Source organism: Canis lupus, chromosome 10 (genome assembly GCF_003254725.2).
Source record: "Canis lupus dingo isolate Sandy chromosome 10, ASM325472v2, whole genome shotgun sequence".
Lineage (NCBI taxonomy): Eukaryota > Metazoa > Chordata > Mammalia > Carnivora > Canidae > Canis > Canis lupus.
This window is the reverse complement of record NC_064252.1, coordinates 43,933,590-43,949,835: the sequence shown is the minus strand read 5'-3', so window position 1 is coordinate 43,949,835 and position 16,246 is coordinate 43,933,590. Positions and strand designations below refer to the sequence as shown.

At 40.5% G+C, this 16,246-nt stretch overlaps 1 protein-coding gene and 1 long non-coding RNA gene across 3 annotated transcripts in view; one reads left to right on the top strand and one right to left on the bottom strand.

The window, feature by feature from the left end:
- Positions 1 to 16,246, bottom strand: part of AFF3 (ALF transcription elongation factor 3) — a 520,935-nt gene that overhangs the window by 3,869 nt on the left and 500,820 nt on the right. For both annotated transcript variants that reach the window (XM_035695979.2, XM_025464016.3), the window contains 6 exons: positions 15,398 to 15,461; positions 12,768 to 12,904; positions 7,618 to 7,689; positions 5,903 to 5,996; positions 2,927 to 2,976; positions 2,554 to 2,777 (listed from right to left, as the gene is read on the bottom strand). In XM_035695979.2, the coding sequence (XP_035551872.1) occupies positions 2,554 to 2,777; positions 2,927 to 2,976; positions 5,903 to 5,996; positions 7,618 to 7,689; positions 12,768 to 12,904; positions 15,398 to 15,461 (641 nt within the window). The remainder of the gene's footprint in view (positions 1 to 2,553; positions 2,778 to 2,926; positions 2,977 to 5,902; positions 5,997 to 7,617; positions 7,690 to 12,767; positions 12,905 to 15,397; positions 15,462 to 16,246) is intronic.
- LOC112670371 (uncharacterized) overlaps positions 515 to 16,246 on the top strand; it is a 44,725-nt gene continuing 28,993 nt past the window's right edge. The window contains exon 1 of the long non-coding RNA XR_003142923.3: positions 515 to 1,583. This is a non-coding gene — a long non-coding RNA (uncharacterized LOC112670371). The remainder of the gene's footprint in view (positions 1,584 to 16,246) is intronic.

Sequence of the window (16,246 nt, the reverse complement as noted above, 5' to 3'; positions counted from 1 at the left end):
ATTCAACTGAACAGAACTCCCAAGTGGAGAACTCATCCTATATCCAAATAATTCTATTGGCCATTTCTCATTTAAATGGATAACATTTACTGAGCCAAAAAGCAAAGAACATTTACTTCCTCAGACTGCATTGTCCTTGTACATTAATGCTTCCTACCCTGGGTGTGGGTTGTGGCTCTGTTGCCCTAACTGTACTCAACTGTAGCAAGTGCTGAACCCCTGGAGTGAGAGCAAGGGAGGAGGCTCCAGGTCCCTGGGGGCAAATCAGGGACGGGTTCTGAAAAATCCTACCGAGGTCACCTTCTAGTTCTGGGACATTCTTTCATTAAATATTGATCATGTGCCAGGGCACTGTGCTGGGTGCGGGGAGGTAGAGGTTGGGGAGTATACCAAGGAGAATAATGTATAGGCTCTGCTCTCTAGAGATCACAGTATAGTGGCTGATAGAGACAAATTCATATGGCTCTTATGCTGTCATAACTGGATCACTGAATAACACTCCTTGAAAGTAAGTCTCTGGGAGAAGTTTTTCAGAGGTGCTCGTGTACATGCTGATCCTGCTGGAGAAGGCAAGGGAGAGGTCAGAGAAGACTCCCAGGTGGCCGGGAGGATAGCCAAGGCAGGAATCTAGGAGCAGAAGAGGGGAGGAGGAGCAGGTCCAGAAAACAATGCCGACTTTGCACTGGACATGCAGCATTGAGCCCCTGGGTACGAGATATCCAGCAGCCAGCTGGCAGTGCCATCTGGAGTGTGGTCTGCTCAGGGTCTCCCAAACTGGCCACGTCAATTTTTATATGTCCTGTCCCTTCTGTTTTGTCCACCTGTGATGCCTACCCTACTCCGTCTTTACCATGCAAATCTTTTTGCTTTTCAAATTTGCTTTTCAAATCCCTGTCCCATGCCAGTTCCTCTCTCAAGCCTCTCCTGGTGGCCTCAATCCCCTGGCATTGACCTCCCTGGCATTCTCATTAGATTTTCATGCACCACCTCTGGGATGCATGTTATGTGCTGTCTGGTTTAATTATCAATTTCATGTATGCAGGCCCCATCTGCTTATCTATACCATTAATCCCTCATCTCACTGTGGACATTCTGTTCTTGTCCTCAGAAGCTTATGCTATCATGGGAACAAAATTCACATTTAAAGGCTTGAAAGTGAGCTCAGATTTGCATTCTCACTGATATTAGAGGGAGAGTAGTAAATTGGCATAGTCTTTTGGGAGAAAGTTAATGATATATGTCAAGATACGTAACAATACATACCTTAAAAGAATCTATACCTTTGACCCCCAAATTCTCCCTCCTATGAAAATTAGAATATGGACAATGACTTACATGAAGATATTTATCATAACATTATTTGCAATAATAGAAAAGAATTTGAAGTGACATGTCCAACAAGAAGGGAATGGTTTTGAGAAATCATGATACTTTATGACTGCATAAGCACTATTATGACAGTCTTCTAGAACCATCATAAAAGATGTTTCTGAACAAGTTCATGACATGGGAAAATGCCTGATACAATGTTAAATGGAAGCAGACAGGATATAAGACTGCATATGGATTGCAATTTTATTTTGGTAAGAATCTTGCATATTTGGAGAAGACTAGAAGAAACTTCGGTAAAATGTTAATGGTAATTACTTCTTGGTGATAAGATTACTGATAATTAAAAAATGTTTTTCTCCGTAGTTTTCCATGTATTACAAATTTAGCCACAGTAGACATGTGTCTGTCTTATAATCTGTGAAAACAAACCTTATTTAAACCTTATTTAAACAAACCTTATCTTCTCTTATTTAAAGAGAAAGAGAGCTTACTGCTACCTAGAAGACACTCTCTTTTCAGTCAGAAGTAGCTACCACTTACATAGCTAGGGACATTCATCCTCATTAATTAATCAGTCAATCAATTCATTCATTCAATGTTTCTGCTCCCCAGCTGTGTTTTAGGCCCTGTAGGTTTTGGGAACAGCAAGCTGAATAGAACGTGACCCCTACCTTCAAGGAGCTCACTGTCTCAAGGGAAAAGCGTACATGTATATATCTATTTCTGTATTGACATCATCTTCATGTATCTGTATTTTTTTGTAAAGATTTTATTTATTCATGAGACACACACACACACACACACACACACACAGAGAGAGAGAGAGAGAGAGAGAGAGAGGCAGAGACACAGGGAGAGGGAGAAGCAGGCTCCTCACTGGGAGCCCGATGTGGGACTCGATCCCTGGATCCAGGCTCATGCCTTGAGCCAAAGGCAGATGCTCAACCACCGAGCCACCCAGGCATCCCCTATGTATCTGTATTATATCTATTTCCATATCTACCTCCATCTCTAATCTCCCACAGTCAAGATTAAGGTCAGTCAAGGCACAGGAGGCCCTGAGTGAGGGGGAGAGGTCAGGAAAATTTTCTCACAGTAGGTGACAATTCCTACTATGTCTTCTTTGGTAAATGATGAAAACTTGCTCGGGGATGCCCAGGGTCAGGCCGGCTCCCTGAGCTGTGGTAGAACCCTGCACACACCCCCTAGAGGCACACACACCTCTGTTTTCCTTGGCCAGGTTGTCTGCCATCTCCCAGTAGTCATAGCTGTGGAGAATGCTGTTGGTGATGCTGACGTGATTGGCTGCCATCTGGTGGATGCGCTGTGGGATGCTGACGATGGTTGAAGGGGACAGGGCGCTGGCGTTGGAGAGGCTCCCCTGAGATCCCACGGAGCTGGTTGGGGAGGGGTTGGGAGACATAGGGGATGGGGTTCCAGTGCTCCTGTTAGGGGAGAGAGTAGGAAAAAAACAAGAGTGGGGAGGTTGGTACCAGGGGAGGTAGAACAGGCCCCCAGGGTAAGCAAAGCAGCACATGGCCCAGCATCATGCAGTGTCTCATTTATCACCTTTCCTTTGGAGAAATGAACTTACTTTCCACTGGCTCCCCATGGAGATGGGGCTTGGGCAGCTTTAGATGAATTCTGCAGGAAAATAAAAACGTTGTCAGTGACTACCATCTGTCTGAGTTTAAACAGCTGACAGTTACATGTTCTCAGGTGACCGTTGGGAGAAGTAATGGCAGAGACTGCAGATAAAGTGAAGACTCACAGAAACTGGATCTGGGAAGCTGAAATCACTAGGCGACTGGTCTCTTTTCTGGAAGCTGGGGGCGGGGGGCAGTTGCATGGCCTGTTGGGTTCCACGGTGGGCTAAAATGGACAACTCGCCCCACAGCCTGGGTTTTCATCCACTGAATTCTATGTACCAAATTAAATCATAATCCTGAGAGTCTGTTGAATCCTGAACCAGCCTAAATTTTTTCAACTAGCTTAGTTTTCTTGAAAAGGAAAAAAGAGTGGGAGTCCCCCCCACTACACTTACTGAGACCATCTTATATTTAAATATAGGGCATATCTGCAGAAACCACTGATATACATTTAATGCCTGAAAAGACATGAGACACCAAATCCTATTGTTTTGACTTACAAGGCTTAAAAATTTCTCTTAAAAGAAATTGCTGTTGAACTTTTCTAAAAGAACAGATTAAAATATATGTCCTTACTGGAGCATTCAAAAACCGGTTTATCTGAATATTTTGATTTAGGATGCTATATAATACATGAGCCAGTTGTTTGCATCAGGCATTGAAAAGAAGTTTTGCCTATGGCAAGGAAAGTTGCTAGATGTACAGACAGATTTCTACTCTGAAAGCCTGATCATGTGTTCTTGCACATAAGTTTAGGGTATTTTTAAATTATTAATAGTCTTTATGATACTGATGTGAATTTGCCCGTCCAGAGACAAGAAAACAGCCTGAGCCTGGTTCCCCAGACACAAGGTGTTTCTTTTGGTTAAAAAGGACTTTATGAAGTGGTGAATGGTTTTTAGTTTTTAGTGGAGGTGTTACCAAAATGGTAAGAAATGGCCTAGCAGGTGGCAATTCTCAATTGCCTTCAGGCCTCTTCTACTACCAGGAAGCCCTGTGACTGTGAAAACACACATGGGGAGCAGGTCTTTTTTTTTTTTTTCCCAAAAGTAGCTCTATATTGATAAAACACATTCTTTGTGGACAAATTCTCATTGTTACCTGAAGGTTTCATAATCCCTGAACTTTTTTTTTTTAAAGATTTAATTAATTAACTTAGAGATCGAGAGGAGAGGGAGCAGGAGAGGGAGAAGGGAGGGAGAGAATCCTAAGCCGACTCCATGCTCAGTGCGAGTCTGAGGTGGGCCCCAATTCCATGACCCTGAGATCATGACCTTGAGCCCAAATCAAGATTTGGACACTCAACTGAGCCACCCAGACGCCCCCATAATCTCTAAACTTTAAGTACCATTTAAATAGCTTTTCTTAAATGGTTTTTTTAAATAAAGATTTTATTTATTTATTCACGAGAGACACAGATTGAGAGGCAGAGACATAGGCAGAGGGAGAAACAGGCTTCCTGCAGGAAGCCTGATGTGGGACTTAATCCCGGGACTCCAGGATCACGCCCTGGGCCAAAGGCAGATGCTCAACCCCTGAGCCACCCAGGCATCCCCTTAAATAGCTTTTTTTTTTTTTTTAAATTTTTATTTATTTATGATAGTCACAGAGAGAGAGAGAGGCAGAGACACAGGCAGAGGGAGAAGCAGGCTCCATGCACCGGGAGCCCGACGTGGGACTCGATCCCGGGTCTCCAGGATCGCGCCCTGGGCCAAAGGCAGGCGCCAAACCGCTGCGCCACCCAGGGATCCCCCCTTAAATAGCTTTTAATTAAGGGTAACAACCAGTGATCCCTGGAGGGGAAACTGATGTTTGTGTTCTCTGTCTATTCATGGTACATATTCATGGATGGCACACATACACGCTAAGAACTTCTTGTATGCCTTAAAAATTCTGTTATAACCTCCATGGCTTACAGAGTTCAGAGTCCTTTTTATTCAAGCTTTTTAATTTTTTTTGTACTGTAATAATGCTCTTCAGCATTAGCTCTTAGATTCTGACGTTTTAGAAACTACTTCTCTTGACCTTGGTCCTCCAAAGTAAAGGAATAGGCTTAGTGTCTGTTCTTGTCATTATGACACAGAATGGTCAATATGTTAAAAACAGTCATCTCCTTGCCTTAGAACATGTTATTCCATATGCATGACCAGGAAGGAGGTCGCACAGAGCCCCCGGAACCTCCAACACAGCCTGGTCATCAGAAATGATCTCTAAGGTATGGAGGTTGGGGGTTAAAGGATCTAAAATGATGGTGTGTATCTGACAAAGGGTTGGTAGAGGTGAAAATGGTATAATTTCTTGTTTCTATAGACAAATGGACAGCAAAGAGGCCTAGAAATCTCAAATGCATTATAACTTCATGTCTGCTTCACAAGTACAGCAGGAAGGCTTTCTTTTTTCTCATTCTCCCAGTGAAAATGATTTCACTTCCTGAGATAGGGAGAAGAGCCTGGTTTCCAATTCTACCCTTATCTTTACCCACTACTGTTGTCCTAGTGCCTCTGAGTTCCAACGAGCCATTTCTTATCACTTCAAACAACACCCTTATTAAAAACTAAATTAGCTACTGACTACCCGGAAGTCCTAAGTTGTTACTTCTGAGAGGAAGAAGCTCTAAGCGAACATGAGGAATTTGTTAGCTATAAAGAAAGGAAATTCTCGAGGACACTCGAGTGGGTAATTGGATCTTTTTTCTCTTGAAGCCATGGACATATGAAGACACAAGGCAGGAGGACGAATCAGGCAGGCTCTCAAGGCCATTCTCTGAGCCTTGAACACCACGAGATTACCATAAAGGGGGTTACTACTGACATCAGAGGGTTCCTGTATTCCTCCCAAAGCCATCGAATCTGCCAGGCTCCTAGAAAATGTCCTTGACCACTGGATACAAGCAGCAATGTCACCCATTAACCAGACAATACCTTGAAATAGTCAATAAGTGCTTTTGAATACTTCACAGCATGGTCCCTTTTGAGTCGAAACATCCGCCAGTACAGGAGAGCCAGGCAGCGGTAACTGTGGCAGAAAGAGAGAAATGGGCCCCGGGGAGTGTAAGTGTGTCCTCTGCCAACAAAACTTACACAAAACTCTTTTTGTTCTAAGGCACTCCATATTTATATCAGGATTACGTATATGAAACATTGTTATGCTTATGTTTATGTCTGTTGAGTATCTGACTTGCCATGTGTTCAAAAGATCTAATTCTAAAGTTCAAGGAGTTACCCCACAAGTGTATGTACCACTAGATGGTGGCTTTAGCACTTCTTTCTTGGGGCCAAGGGAGGCCATTTTCTTCTTCCACCACTAGAGGACAGTCTCTCTCCATGGGAGGAGTGAGGGAGAACTAGCTCACAGCTTTCACGGAGACGGGGAGTCTCCAGGCAGAGCCACCTTCTTTACTCTGATTCCTCACTGGCGCCCCAGACTTCTGCAGTGTTGGCTTTGCTGAAAGAATAGCTCCTCCACCTGTTTGTTTTCTCTTCACTTTTTTTTTTTCTTTCTTCACTTTTAAACTACTGGACTCTGAGTAGTTCAAATAAAGAAACAGATATGAACATCTTATAAACAAGAGGAACTCAGTGCTGAGAGTAGCTATTTTATTGTTTTATATTATTTATAATATATCAGTATTCTATCTTACATAATATTAAGTATTAATCATCATTAATTTGTTAATCCTAATACGGAATTTTCAGTTTGAAAAGTACAGAAAGTACTTCCTGAGACATACTCTCTTTGCATTGATGCTCTTCAGTCATAATTATTTGCTAATAACTCAGATCTGGTGCTGACATGCTGGAATGTCAACATGCCAAGTACAACTTAATAGTCTCTTTTGAGCACATAAAACTGCAGATGATGTAAAAGTACCCGAGGACCCTCTCTTTTGTGTATGTTGCTGCTATTTCCTTTGAGACTTGATTCTCTGACTTGCAGATCAGGTTCTAGAGTAGGGGATGAACCACTAGAGAGCTGAAAATGTTGGATTTCTATAGATAGGTGTCCTGTCATTTGGGAGAATGGGGTGAAGTGTCCCAAGGAGATGTAACGAGGAAGATTATTATACTCACATAATCTGTACCATTATAATCATTACAGATATAGGAAACATCTATTACATGATGGTGAACAGTTTAAAAGAAATACTTCTATTATCACAGTGTAATGAACTGTTCCTTAGTTTGATATGTTGAGAACTTTTGCACATCATCTTGATTCAGTCATACTAATCCCACATATAAGGAGGCAAATGCATTATTTTGATCGTGTCTAACGTGTTAAACACAAGAGAAATGACATTTGGCACAACTCACATTCAAATGATTAAAACACAGGCCTACCTGATTTTAAAATTGTGCACGCATGCAGGTGCACACATGTATGTATGCACACACGCACATGCACACACACACAGAAAAACTACTATCCTTGTGTAATGGACCTGTTGATTCTCAATCACTGTGAATTCACATCATGCATGAAATAGTGTGGGCTCTCTCTGGCCACCATTAGAACTGCATATGGTTTTGCACATCAGAAGTCACTAGAAAAATGTATGCGTTTCAGTACCTTGTTTGCCAATGAACATATAGCAAGGCTGAGGAAGCTATTTTAAGCTTTCTCATCATTCACTCACCATAATGCAGCCAGTTGTTTGTCCTCTGGTGTGGCATTGGGGCCTGAATGAGTTTTTAGTCTCATAGCATACCTAGGGGGAAAAAAGGAAAACCAAAGAAATCTTTTAAAAAAGCTTTCTTATTAACAATAGAACATCTTCAGTGATCAAAGTTCTCTTTGCTTAGTACTTAGTTTTTCATAGCACTTGCTATTCTTTTTTTTTTTTTTTTGGCTTTCTTTCTTTTCCTTTCTTTCTTTCTTTCCTTCCTTCCTTCCTTCCTTCCTTCCTTCCTTCCTTCCTTCCTTCCTTCCTTCCTTCCTTCCTTCCTTCCTTTCTTTCTTTCTTTCTTTCTTTCTTTCTTTCTTTCTTTCTTTCTTTCTTTCTTTCTTTCTTTCTTTCTTTCTTTCTTTCTAGAGGGGGGATGTGGAGAGGGAGAATCTCAAGCCGACTCCACACTGAGCATGGAGCCTAATGTGAGGCTTGATATCACAACCCTGAGATCATGACCTGAGCTGAAATCAAGACTTGGGATGCACAATCAACTGAGCCACCCAGATGCCCCCCTGTTAATTCTTTCTTAAAAGCTAAGCTGATGCTGCCCCATTTCCCCTAAGCATTATATTACTATGACAGCTAGAACAAAATGACTTTTATGGCCCTCTAGGTACTTACTGCTCCAAGTTCAAATGCTACAGATCGTTGAGAGTGATACCAGTTCAAGCATTATCTAGGTGTATGGTGACACATCCATTTTTCTAATTTGGACTTATGGCTGAATGACTAACAAGATGGAGTGAAGTTCAATCCTTCTAAACTAATTTCCAGAAAAATATTCACTTCCTGTATTCAGATGAATGCTTGGATTTTACCCTTTTCACTGTTCAGGAACTCTTACTTTGATGGCTGTGTAAATGTCCTAGGCGCATAACTAGTGGCTCTTATGAACTTTACTTAATCCCACTTATTTCTCTAAACCAAGGGGACTATGGTCATTCCATTCTCTCAGTAATATACCAAGTTACTTGTAGGCTCTGGGAGAGAGCTCAGACAGAGGTTAAATGATCAGAAAGTCCTGGGTTCAAATCCAAGTTCAGCCTCAATTTCTTTACCGATAAAATAAGACTAATATTGCTGATCATATAGTATTGTTGTATGGAGAGTATTGGTCAAGGTCATTGTAAGTTGCTAAAAAAAATGATACTGTTATTATACTAGCTCCACAGCATGCAGATTTGTAGTGTCTTTGAATATATCTCCACGCATAGTTTTTCTAGTGGTTGCTCTGAGTATTTACAATATACATGTATGTGCCTTACCATAATTCACTGGTGTTAACACGTTTCACTTTGAGTGAAGCATGGAGACTTTATTTCCCTTTAAGTCCCTTTACTTTATTCACTTTTCAAAAACATTGTCTGGTGACAATGATCAGCTGGTGATATGATTCTTGTTTTGATCATTGAGTATGATTTATGAAACTCTTGAGGAGGATAGTTTATTGCATGTTTTTGTACTCTGTTCTTCTGTTGTTCTTCCTTCCTTTCTGATGCTCCAAGATTCCTTCATTTGTCATCTCCTTTCAGTTTGAGGAACTTCTTCTAGCTAATCTTCATAGTTTAAAAACAAATAACTTTGTTTTTCTTAGTCTGAGAATATTTTTATTTCCTTTTCTTTCCTGTATAATGATGTTTCACTGAATCTAAAATTCAGTTTGATGGGTTTTTCTTTCAACACTTGAAAAATGTCATGCCACTCTCTTCCATCCTCCATGGTTTCAGATGAGAAGTCTGCTGTCATATGAATTGGTGCTCCTTTATAAGTAATGCATCATTTCTCTCCAGCTGTCTTCAGGATTCATGTTTGTTTGTTTTTAGTTTTCAGAAACATAGTGCTGATGTGTCTTGTCATGCATTTCTTTGGGTTTATTCTACTTGGGTTTTTCTCAGCTTCTTGTACCTGCATATTTATGTTTTTGCCAAATTTGGCAAATTTCAGCCATTACTTCTTCAAATATTCTTTTAATTCCATTCACTTCCACTCCTGAGACTCCAATGATACACACGTTGGATCTTTTGTCAGTGTGTTTGAGACTCGTGGGGCTCCACCCATTTTTTTTTTTTTTCAGTTTATTTTCTCTTTGTTAATCAGATTGGATACATTCCAATTTCTGTTCTCAAGTTCACTAATTCTATCCTCTGTCATTCTGTTGGAGAAGATCTTCAAAAAGCGGTGACTGCCAATTGACCTGTGAGCTGGACCTGGGTGAACAGAGGCTCCTCATCTTCCTTGTTCTTGAAATGTGGGTTCTGGGCAGCCCAGGTGGCTCAGCAGTTTAGTGCCACCTTCAGCCAGAGCCTGATCCTGGAGACCTGGGATTGAGTCCCGCATCAGGCTCCCTGCATGGAGCCTGCTTCTCCCTCTGCCTGTGTCTCTCCGCCTCTCTCTCTCTCTCTCTGTGTGTCTCTCATGAGTAAATAAATGAAAAATCTTAAAAAAAAAAAAAAAGAAATGTGGGTTCTACTTGCCTCTTCTGCTCCCAGAGGCTACTCCAAGGACAGAGCCTTGAGACAGTAAATACAGTGTTGAGAATATCTGCCTAGTAGACTTGGCTAAACCCAGTTAAAGCCCCTATGTAAACTTTAAGATTTGGTGTGTGTGTGAGTGGATCCATTCACCTTGTGGTCACCCAAGTAAGTTCTCTTTGCTTATTAAACCTGCCACCTAGGAACATGGAGTGGTCTGCCCTTTTCCCCTCATGTCTCCTTACCCCCTTTATCTACAAGGGAGCAGTTTCAGATTACATTTGGGAAGCTCCTGACGCAGTGTTATGAACTAACACATCTCCACTCTGCTATTGAGCCTATCCAGTGAGATTTTTGTTACTGTTATATTTTTCATTTCTGTAATTTACATTCAATTCTTTAAAAAAATAACATTTCTTTGTTGAAATTTTTTATTTTTTGTTCTTTCAAGAGAATTTATCAATTTGTTGAAGCATTTTTGTGATGGCTGCTTTAAAATACTATCAGATAATTCCAACCTTTGATTCGTCTTGGCGATTGGTGTCAAATGGTTGTCTTTTCTCATTTCTTACTGCCATTTTCTTATTCAGTTGTGATTTCTTGTTTCTTGGTATGATAAGTGAGTTTCTACTGTAACTTGAATATTTGGCTATTATGTTAGGAGACTCTGGGTCCTATCTAAATCTTTTATTTTAAAAGGAAGCTGCCTTGTTCAGATTTAGCAGGCAAGTCCTGGCCTACTTCTGGGTTGTAGTTCCAATTACAATTTAATTTTTAGAGTGCTTGTGGTACCATTTTGATTTGTGATGCTTGGTATCCTTTGAGGAGAAAGGAATTCTCCTGCCTATGGTGACAAAGAGGGCATCCTGAGCTGGACAGTCATGGTGAGATCCCCCTTGCCAGTGCTCTCAGCCCCCATTGTCTCTCAGTGGGGGAGGAGAGTCTTAAGTCTGGCAGGCAACATGCCTAGATTTACGTGGTGAATTAATGCTATTTTCTAATTCAGATAAAAATAATTTCTTTTGTCTTAGTTTTCTTAGTAGTTTAAGGGATTCTATTCAGTCTGAATTATCTAGAAGATAGATTGTGTTCTCCATCATGCAATGATACTTGCATTAGTGAATACATTTGAGTCCTAACTCTGGTGCAGAGCAGGTGTAGCACATCAGCATCTCCAGGTGTATTTGACTGGCATCAGGCTTTCATTGTTGTTTGCTTATTTGTCTTTTAAAATTTGAATGCCTTAAAGGGGGCCAGGCCCACTCCAGTTTGCCATAAGACCTCTGACTTATTTGTTCATTCAAATATTTATTGAGCACGTATCATGTTCCAGGAACTATCCTAGGGATTAAGGATACATCAATAAACAAATCAGAACCCCTCCCCTCAACTTCTCTGTGTTGGGGAATGCTAGGACACATCACTTCTTTTGTGTGCCTATCGAGGGTCACCATTTTCTTACCCGTCTGTGGGTCCCTCAGTCTGTGCCTTACTCTGAGGAAGGAATGGGAGAATCTAGGATCTCTTAGAGTAATTTTAAGTATTTTACTATGGTGATTTCTTTTGTTCGCTGACAAAAATAGCATACAATGTAAGAAAACAGTATGAAGGGATCCAATAATACACTGATATAGTAGGGATATTTTAATAAGAAAAATGACTGGGCAGTGTTGACTTTCAAAACATTCTTAAGAGGTACTTTTTAAAGATGATGTATTCTCTGATGCTGGGGTGACAGTTTCAAAGGCTAGAAATTACTTACTGAAGGAGAGTGGTATAAAATACCTCATTGTATCTTTGGGCCAATAAAGATCAAAAAGGTTATAACTGAAGATGACTAGAAATCTTCCATCTGGTATGATGGGGCATGCTAAAGCATTTAATCTTAGGTTGCAAAGAATTCCAGAATTAGGAAAGTCTCTTAAAGTTAGTTTTGGGGAAGAATAATTTTACATATGGGTATTATATATTATCTCAAGCAGTTGAACTAACTAGAGACATAAACTATATGACAAGGTTCTTAGTATGGTTCATGGATGAGATTCCCTTAATGGTTCATTAAAAAGACATTAAAGATGTGCCTTTCTGGGTCTCCGTGATGGAAGACAAGAGTCTCCCATCCAACTCCTTGATGTGGGCATGTCAGAAACTCTACTTCTACTCACATTACATGTCTCAACCCAGGTGGGGGATGGTGCTCCCAGTCAGGTCTAAGAATAAAACATCAGTACCTGTTGAGACAGCATCTCATAGGAGAGAATTTCCTTTCCTAAAATCCTCCCGAATGTTCTTTCCTCTCATCAAATACTCCTGAATCATTTACTGATGGAGTTAGGATTTTTATTATACTAAACTGAATCATATTTTTAAAAAAAAAAGCATAAAGGTGAAATTAGTTCAAAATCTGCCACTTCCCAGCTGGGTGATGTAGGCATGTCACATTTCACTTGGACTCAGCTTCCTTTCTCCAGCAATCAGGGGTGAGAGGAGCTCTCCTGCTCAGTCACAAAGAGAGCAAAGGAGGCAGGGTATGTGAAAGTACCTTGCAAAATCTTACATTCTTCCTTGTGGGAATGAACAGGAGTTCTTGGTAGCTGACATACATCCCTCATCCCCTCCACTTCCCCAACAAGACACAGTGCTTACCTGATGAGCTCTACTGTTTCCGAATACATTGTATAAGGAGATTTGGATTCCATTGGGCCTTGTTCCATTGCATTTCCACACTCAATAAATGACAAAGCTGCTTCAGCATAGTTCAAAGCCTTTCCAAACTTTTCCACCTGATCAACAGAGTTAATACAGTGTCTTTCTTAAGTATAGTTCTTTAAATGGCATTGTTACATAGTTTATATGCTTTATTTGAGAAACCCGACATTTGAGTCCCCAAATCCTGTGACTGGAGCTGAGAGAAGAAAGAAACAGGATGCTTCCTTCTCTAGTTATTTTCGCAAATTGCTACTGGTTCAGAGTAAGTGAGTGAATAGTTACATACAGAAATGTACCAAAGCCATACAATAGCTGCCAATCAGAATTGGTCAGAACTACATGGTTGCTCTAATTTCTTTTTCTTTCTAACCCCTAATTGCTTGGCAGCTTCCCTCCTTTTTCCTCCATGCTATGCTAAATAAAAAATGATTTGGGAGGATTATCTCAAGTTGTCTAAATTTATGTTAATTTCCCCCCATGTCAGTGAGGATAACTGAGAATTGGCTTCATATTTTTAGACTCTCATAAATCTGAACTCACACATCAAGGCAACCATATATTGTTACTCTCTGTGATAATTACATATTCTAAATTTGGATCGTATCATCTTCCCGGTTTTCACATATTCATTCATCAACCAAAAGAGAATTACACAAAGACTACTGATCTAGGTCCTGCCTCTGAAAACAATTTTCATTCATAATGGATACCTTAGAAAACGTCAATGTAGAGCAAAACTCTCTCTCTTTGGCAAATCAAGTTTTAAAATTTTTAAAAAAGATTTTATTTGTTTATTTGACAGAGATAGAGAAAGAGAGCACAAGCAGGAGGAGTGGCAGAGGGAGAGGAAGAAGTAGGCTCCCCACTGAGCAGGGAGCCCAATGCAGGGCTCAATCCCAGGACCTGAGATCATGACCTGAGCCAAAGGCAGACACTTAACTGACTAAGCCACCCAGGTGCCCTAGTAAATCAAGTTTTTAAACAGTTTATAACCCTAATAGGCTATAGAGAGATACTTCTTGACAGCGCTTTCAGACCAAGGAGGTCACTTCATTCAAGAAGTATTTTCTATAGCACCTAGTTCTGTGCAGTACGCATTTGAGACATAAAACTCCTTCCAGGAACACAGAATGCACCTGGAGAGAGAAAACGTGCACCCACAAGATAGTTCAAAGTGCAAGGCAGTCTGTGATTAACAGAATACAAAGCCAAGAGTCCAATGCTAAGAGATGGTAGGAAGGGAGTAAGTCATGGGGCTGCAGATTGGCTGGGGAGGCCTCAGGGAGACCTGAAAATGAGAATGGGAAGGAATGGTATAATTTGGCTGGATTTGGGGAGGAAGCTGAAGGTGTGAGTAGCTGTGTGTGTGCGCGAGGCTCTGCTGCGGCACAGGCCCACTGGGGCACAGGCCCACTGGCTGGCACGAGTGATGTGTGCTCAGAGACCAGGAAAGCACCAGCCTGGCTGCCGCAGCATGTTGATAGGAAAGGTCAGCTTCTGGTAACCTGACACCGAAGGAACAATCCTTGGAAAGCCTTGGATGATCCAGGCAGAAATTTTCATTCTGCTTTAAAATATGGTGTTCTTTTCCAATAGTGACTATGGCATCAGCTTTTTTGGGTGACCAGAGCTTTCCATCAGACTGTGGGGTGGTAAGGACAAGAACCATACCTTCCATTTCCCTTGTCTATTTTCTGATAACTCTGTTTATTTCCCCCTGCACACTGGTGTACCGAGGCAGAGATATTCATACAAATAAATGTCTGATGGGCAACACTGGTAGCACTGGGAGAGAGGTATGCTATGATCTGAGTACCTTCAGCCCTAGAATACTACCCTGAAGGTCATTTGAAATGCCTTATTCATCTCTGGCACCCTCAGCTCAGGAATGCTGGAGAGGGACAGAACAGGAATTACTAGGTAGGAAGAGTCTCTTTGGATGAGATCTTAAGATGGAACAATCATGTTATCTCCTTTAGAAAAAACCAGAAGTTTTCTACTTCTTGCTTGGAAGAGTCAAGCTTTCCAAAACAGGAGATTTTCCAAGTAAGAAAAGTTATTATTATTATTTTTCAAAACATCAAATCATGGTGACTTTTGGGTCTTATGAGCTGCATAATAGTTTCTGTGTTGTACAGTTTCAGAGGAAGTATTAATTTTGGCAGATACACAGGCAGAACATGAGTCTTTTTGAAAAAGGACTTGATCCTGGGACCAAGCCAAGGGTTGGCCAGGCTAACAAGAAAGAAAAATGCAAACCTAGATTTTTTTTTTTAAAGGAACAAAATACTACCACCCACTGACTCCATTGCCTCTAGTTACTATTCAGACCTTAGAACTAAATTGAAATATTCATTTATCCGGCACTTTCTCCCAGTCAGACATTATTGGTTGAAGTCATAATTTATTGGGCTATGAGCACTTGATTATATAAACATTTCTCCATTTAACAGACCCAGCCATCCTTGTAATAGATTTTATAATTACCCCAGCTATATTGCCCCAGTGATGAAGCTGCAGTACAAACATAATTTGGAGGAACATATCTGGAAAGAAAAGGGTCTTACCATTGCATCTGCTTTATGCTTCATCCGTTTAGCTTCTTGCATAAAATAATCTGCACTGCGTGGCCTACAGGAGAGAATATTAAATGTCATTATTCTGTAAGTGCAGGATCTTTGGAAAATATTCTTCCCTTTTGCTCAAACTTGAATCACAGTTTTCAAAGTTGGTTTAATAGGGAATCAAGCATTTTTGCATTCCCAAATTACTGCCTATCTGTAAAATATCATAATTCCTTTTCTCTTACATTAGCTATTCAAAACACACTCAATATCTGCAGATAGTCTACATCTACAATGATTTTAATTGGGTTCCCCAGTGGTTAATTTGTGAATTAGATTTCTTATTGCATGGCTGAGGAAACAAAAAAACCTTATTTTACATGAAATTTGTATACAATAATTCCTTTTTACTGTAAAGATCATAAATATACCTCATAATAACTGTATAGATATGTATGGGTGAGTACACTTATGTATTCTTAGGAAAGTACATGTCGTTTATATGCATAAATGGCACCTACAGTTGTATCTATCTATATATAATTATTTTAAGGCTTCACAGTGAAACATGAAAAGAGGTAATACTGTATCATTATATTCCAATTATAATGAAGTTAATTGTAAAGTGATGTCTACCTTGTAACAATTCAAAGTAGCATGTATTCTCCAGAGTTCTGATTAGCTGGCTGGTAAACATTAACAGCAGACATGTGCATTATTGAAACAATAGCCCCTGCCAGCACTAACTCTGCTGGGAGATGAAAGTAATTCATACAGAGACCAATCTGAGTGTGTGTAATGACCCCACGTTACGCAAAGCTACTCAGCAGACAGTACCTTTAAATGCTTAGT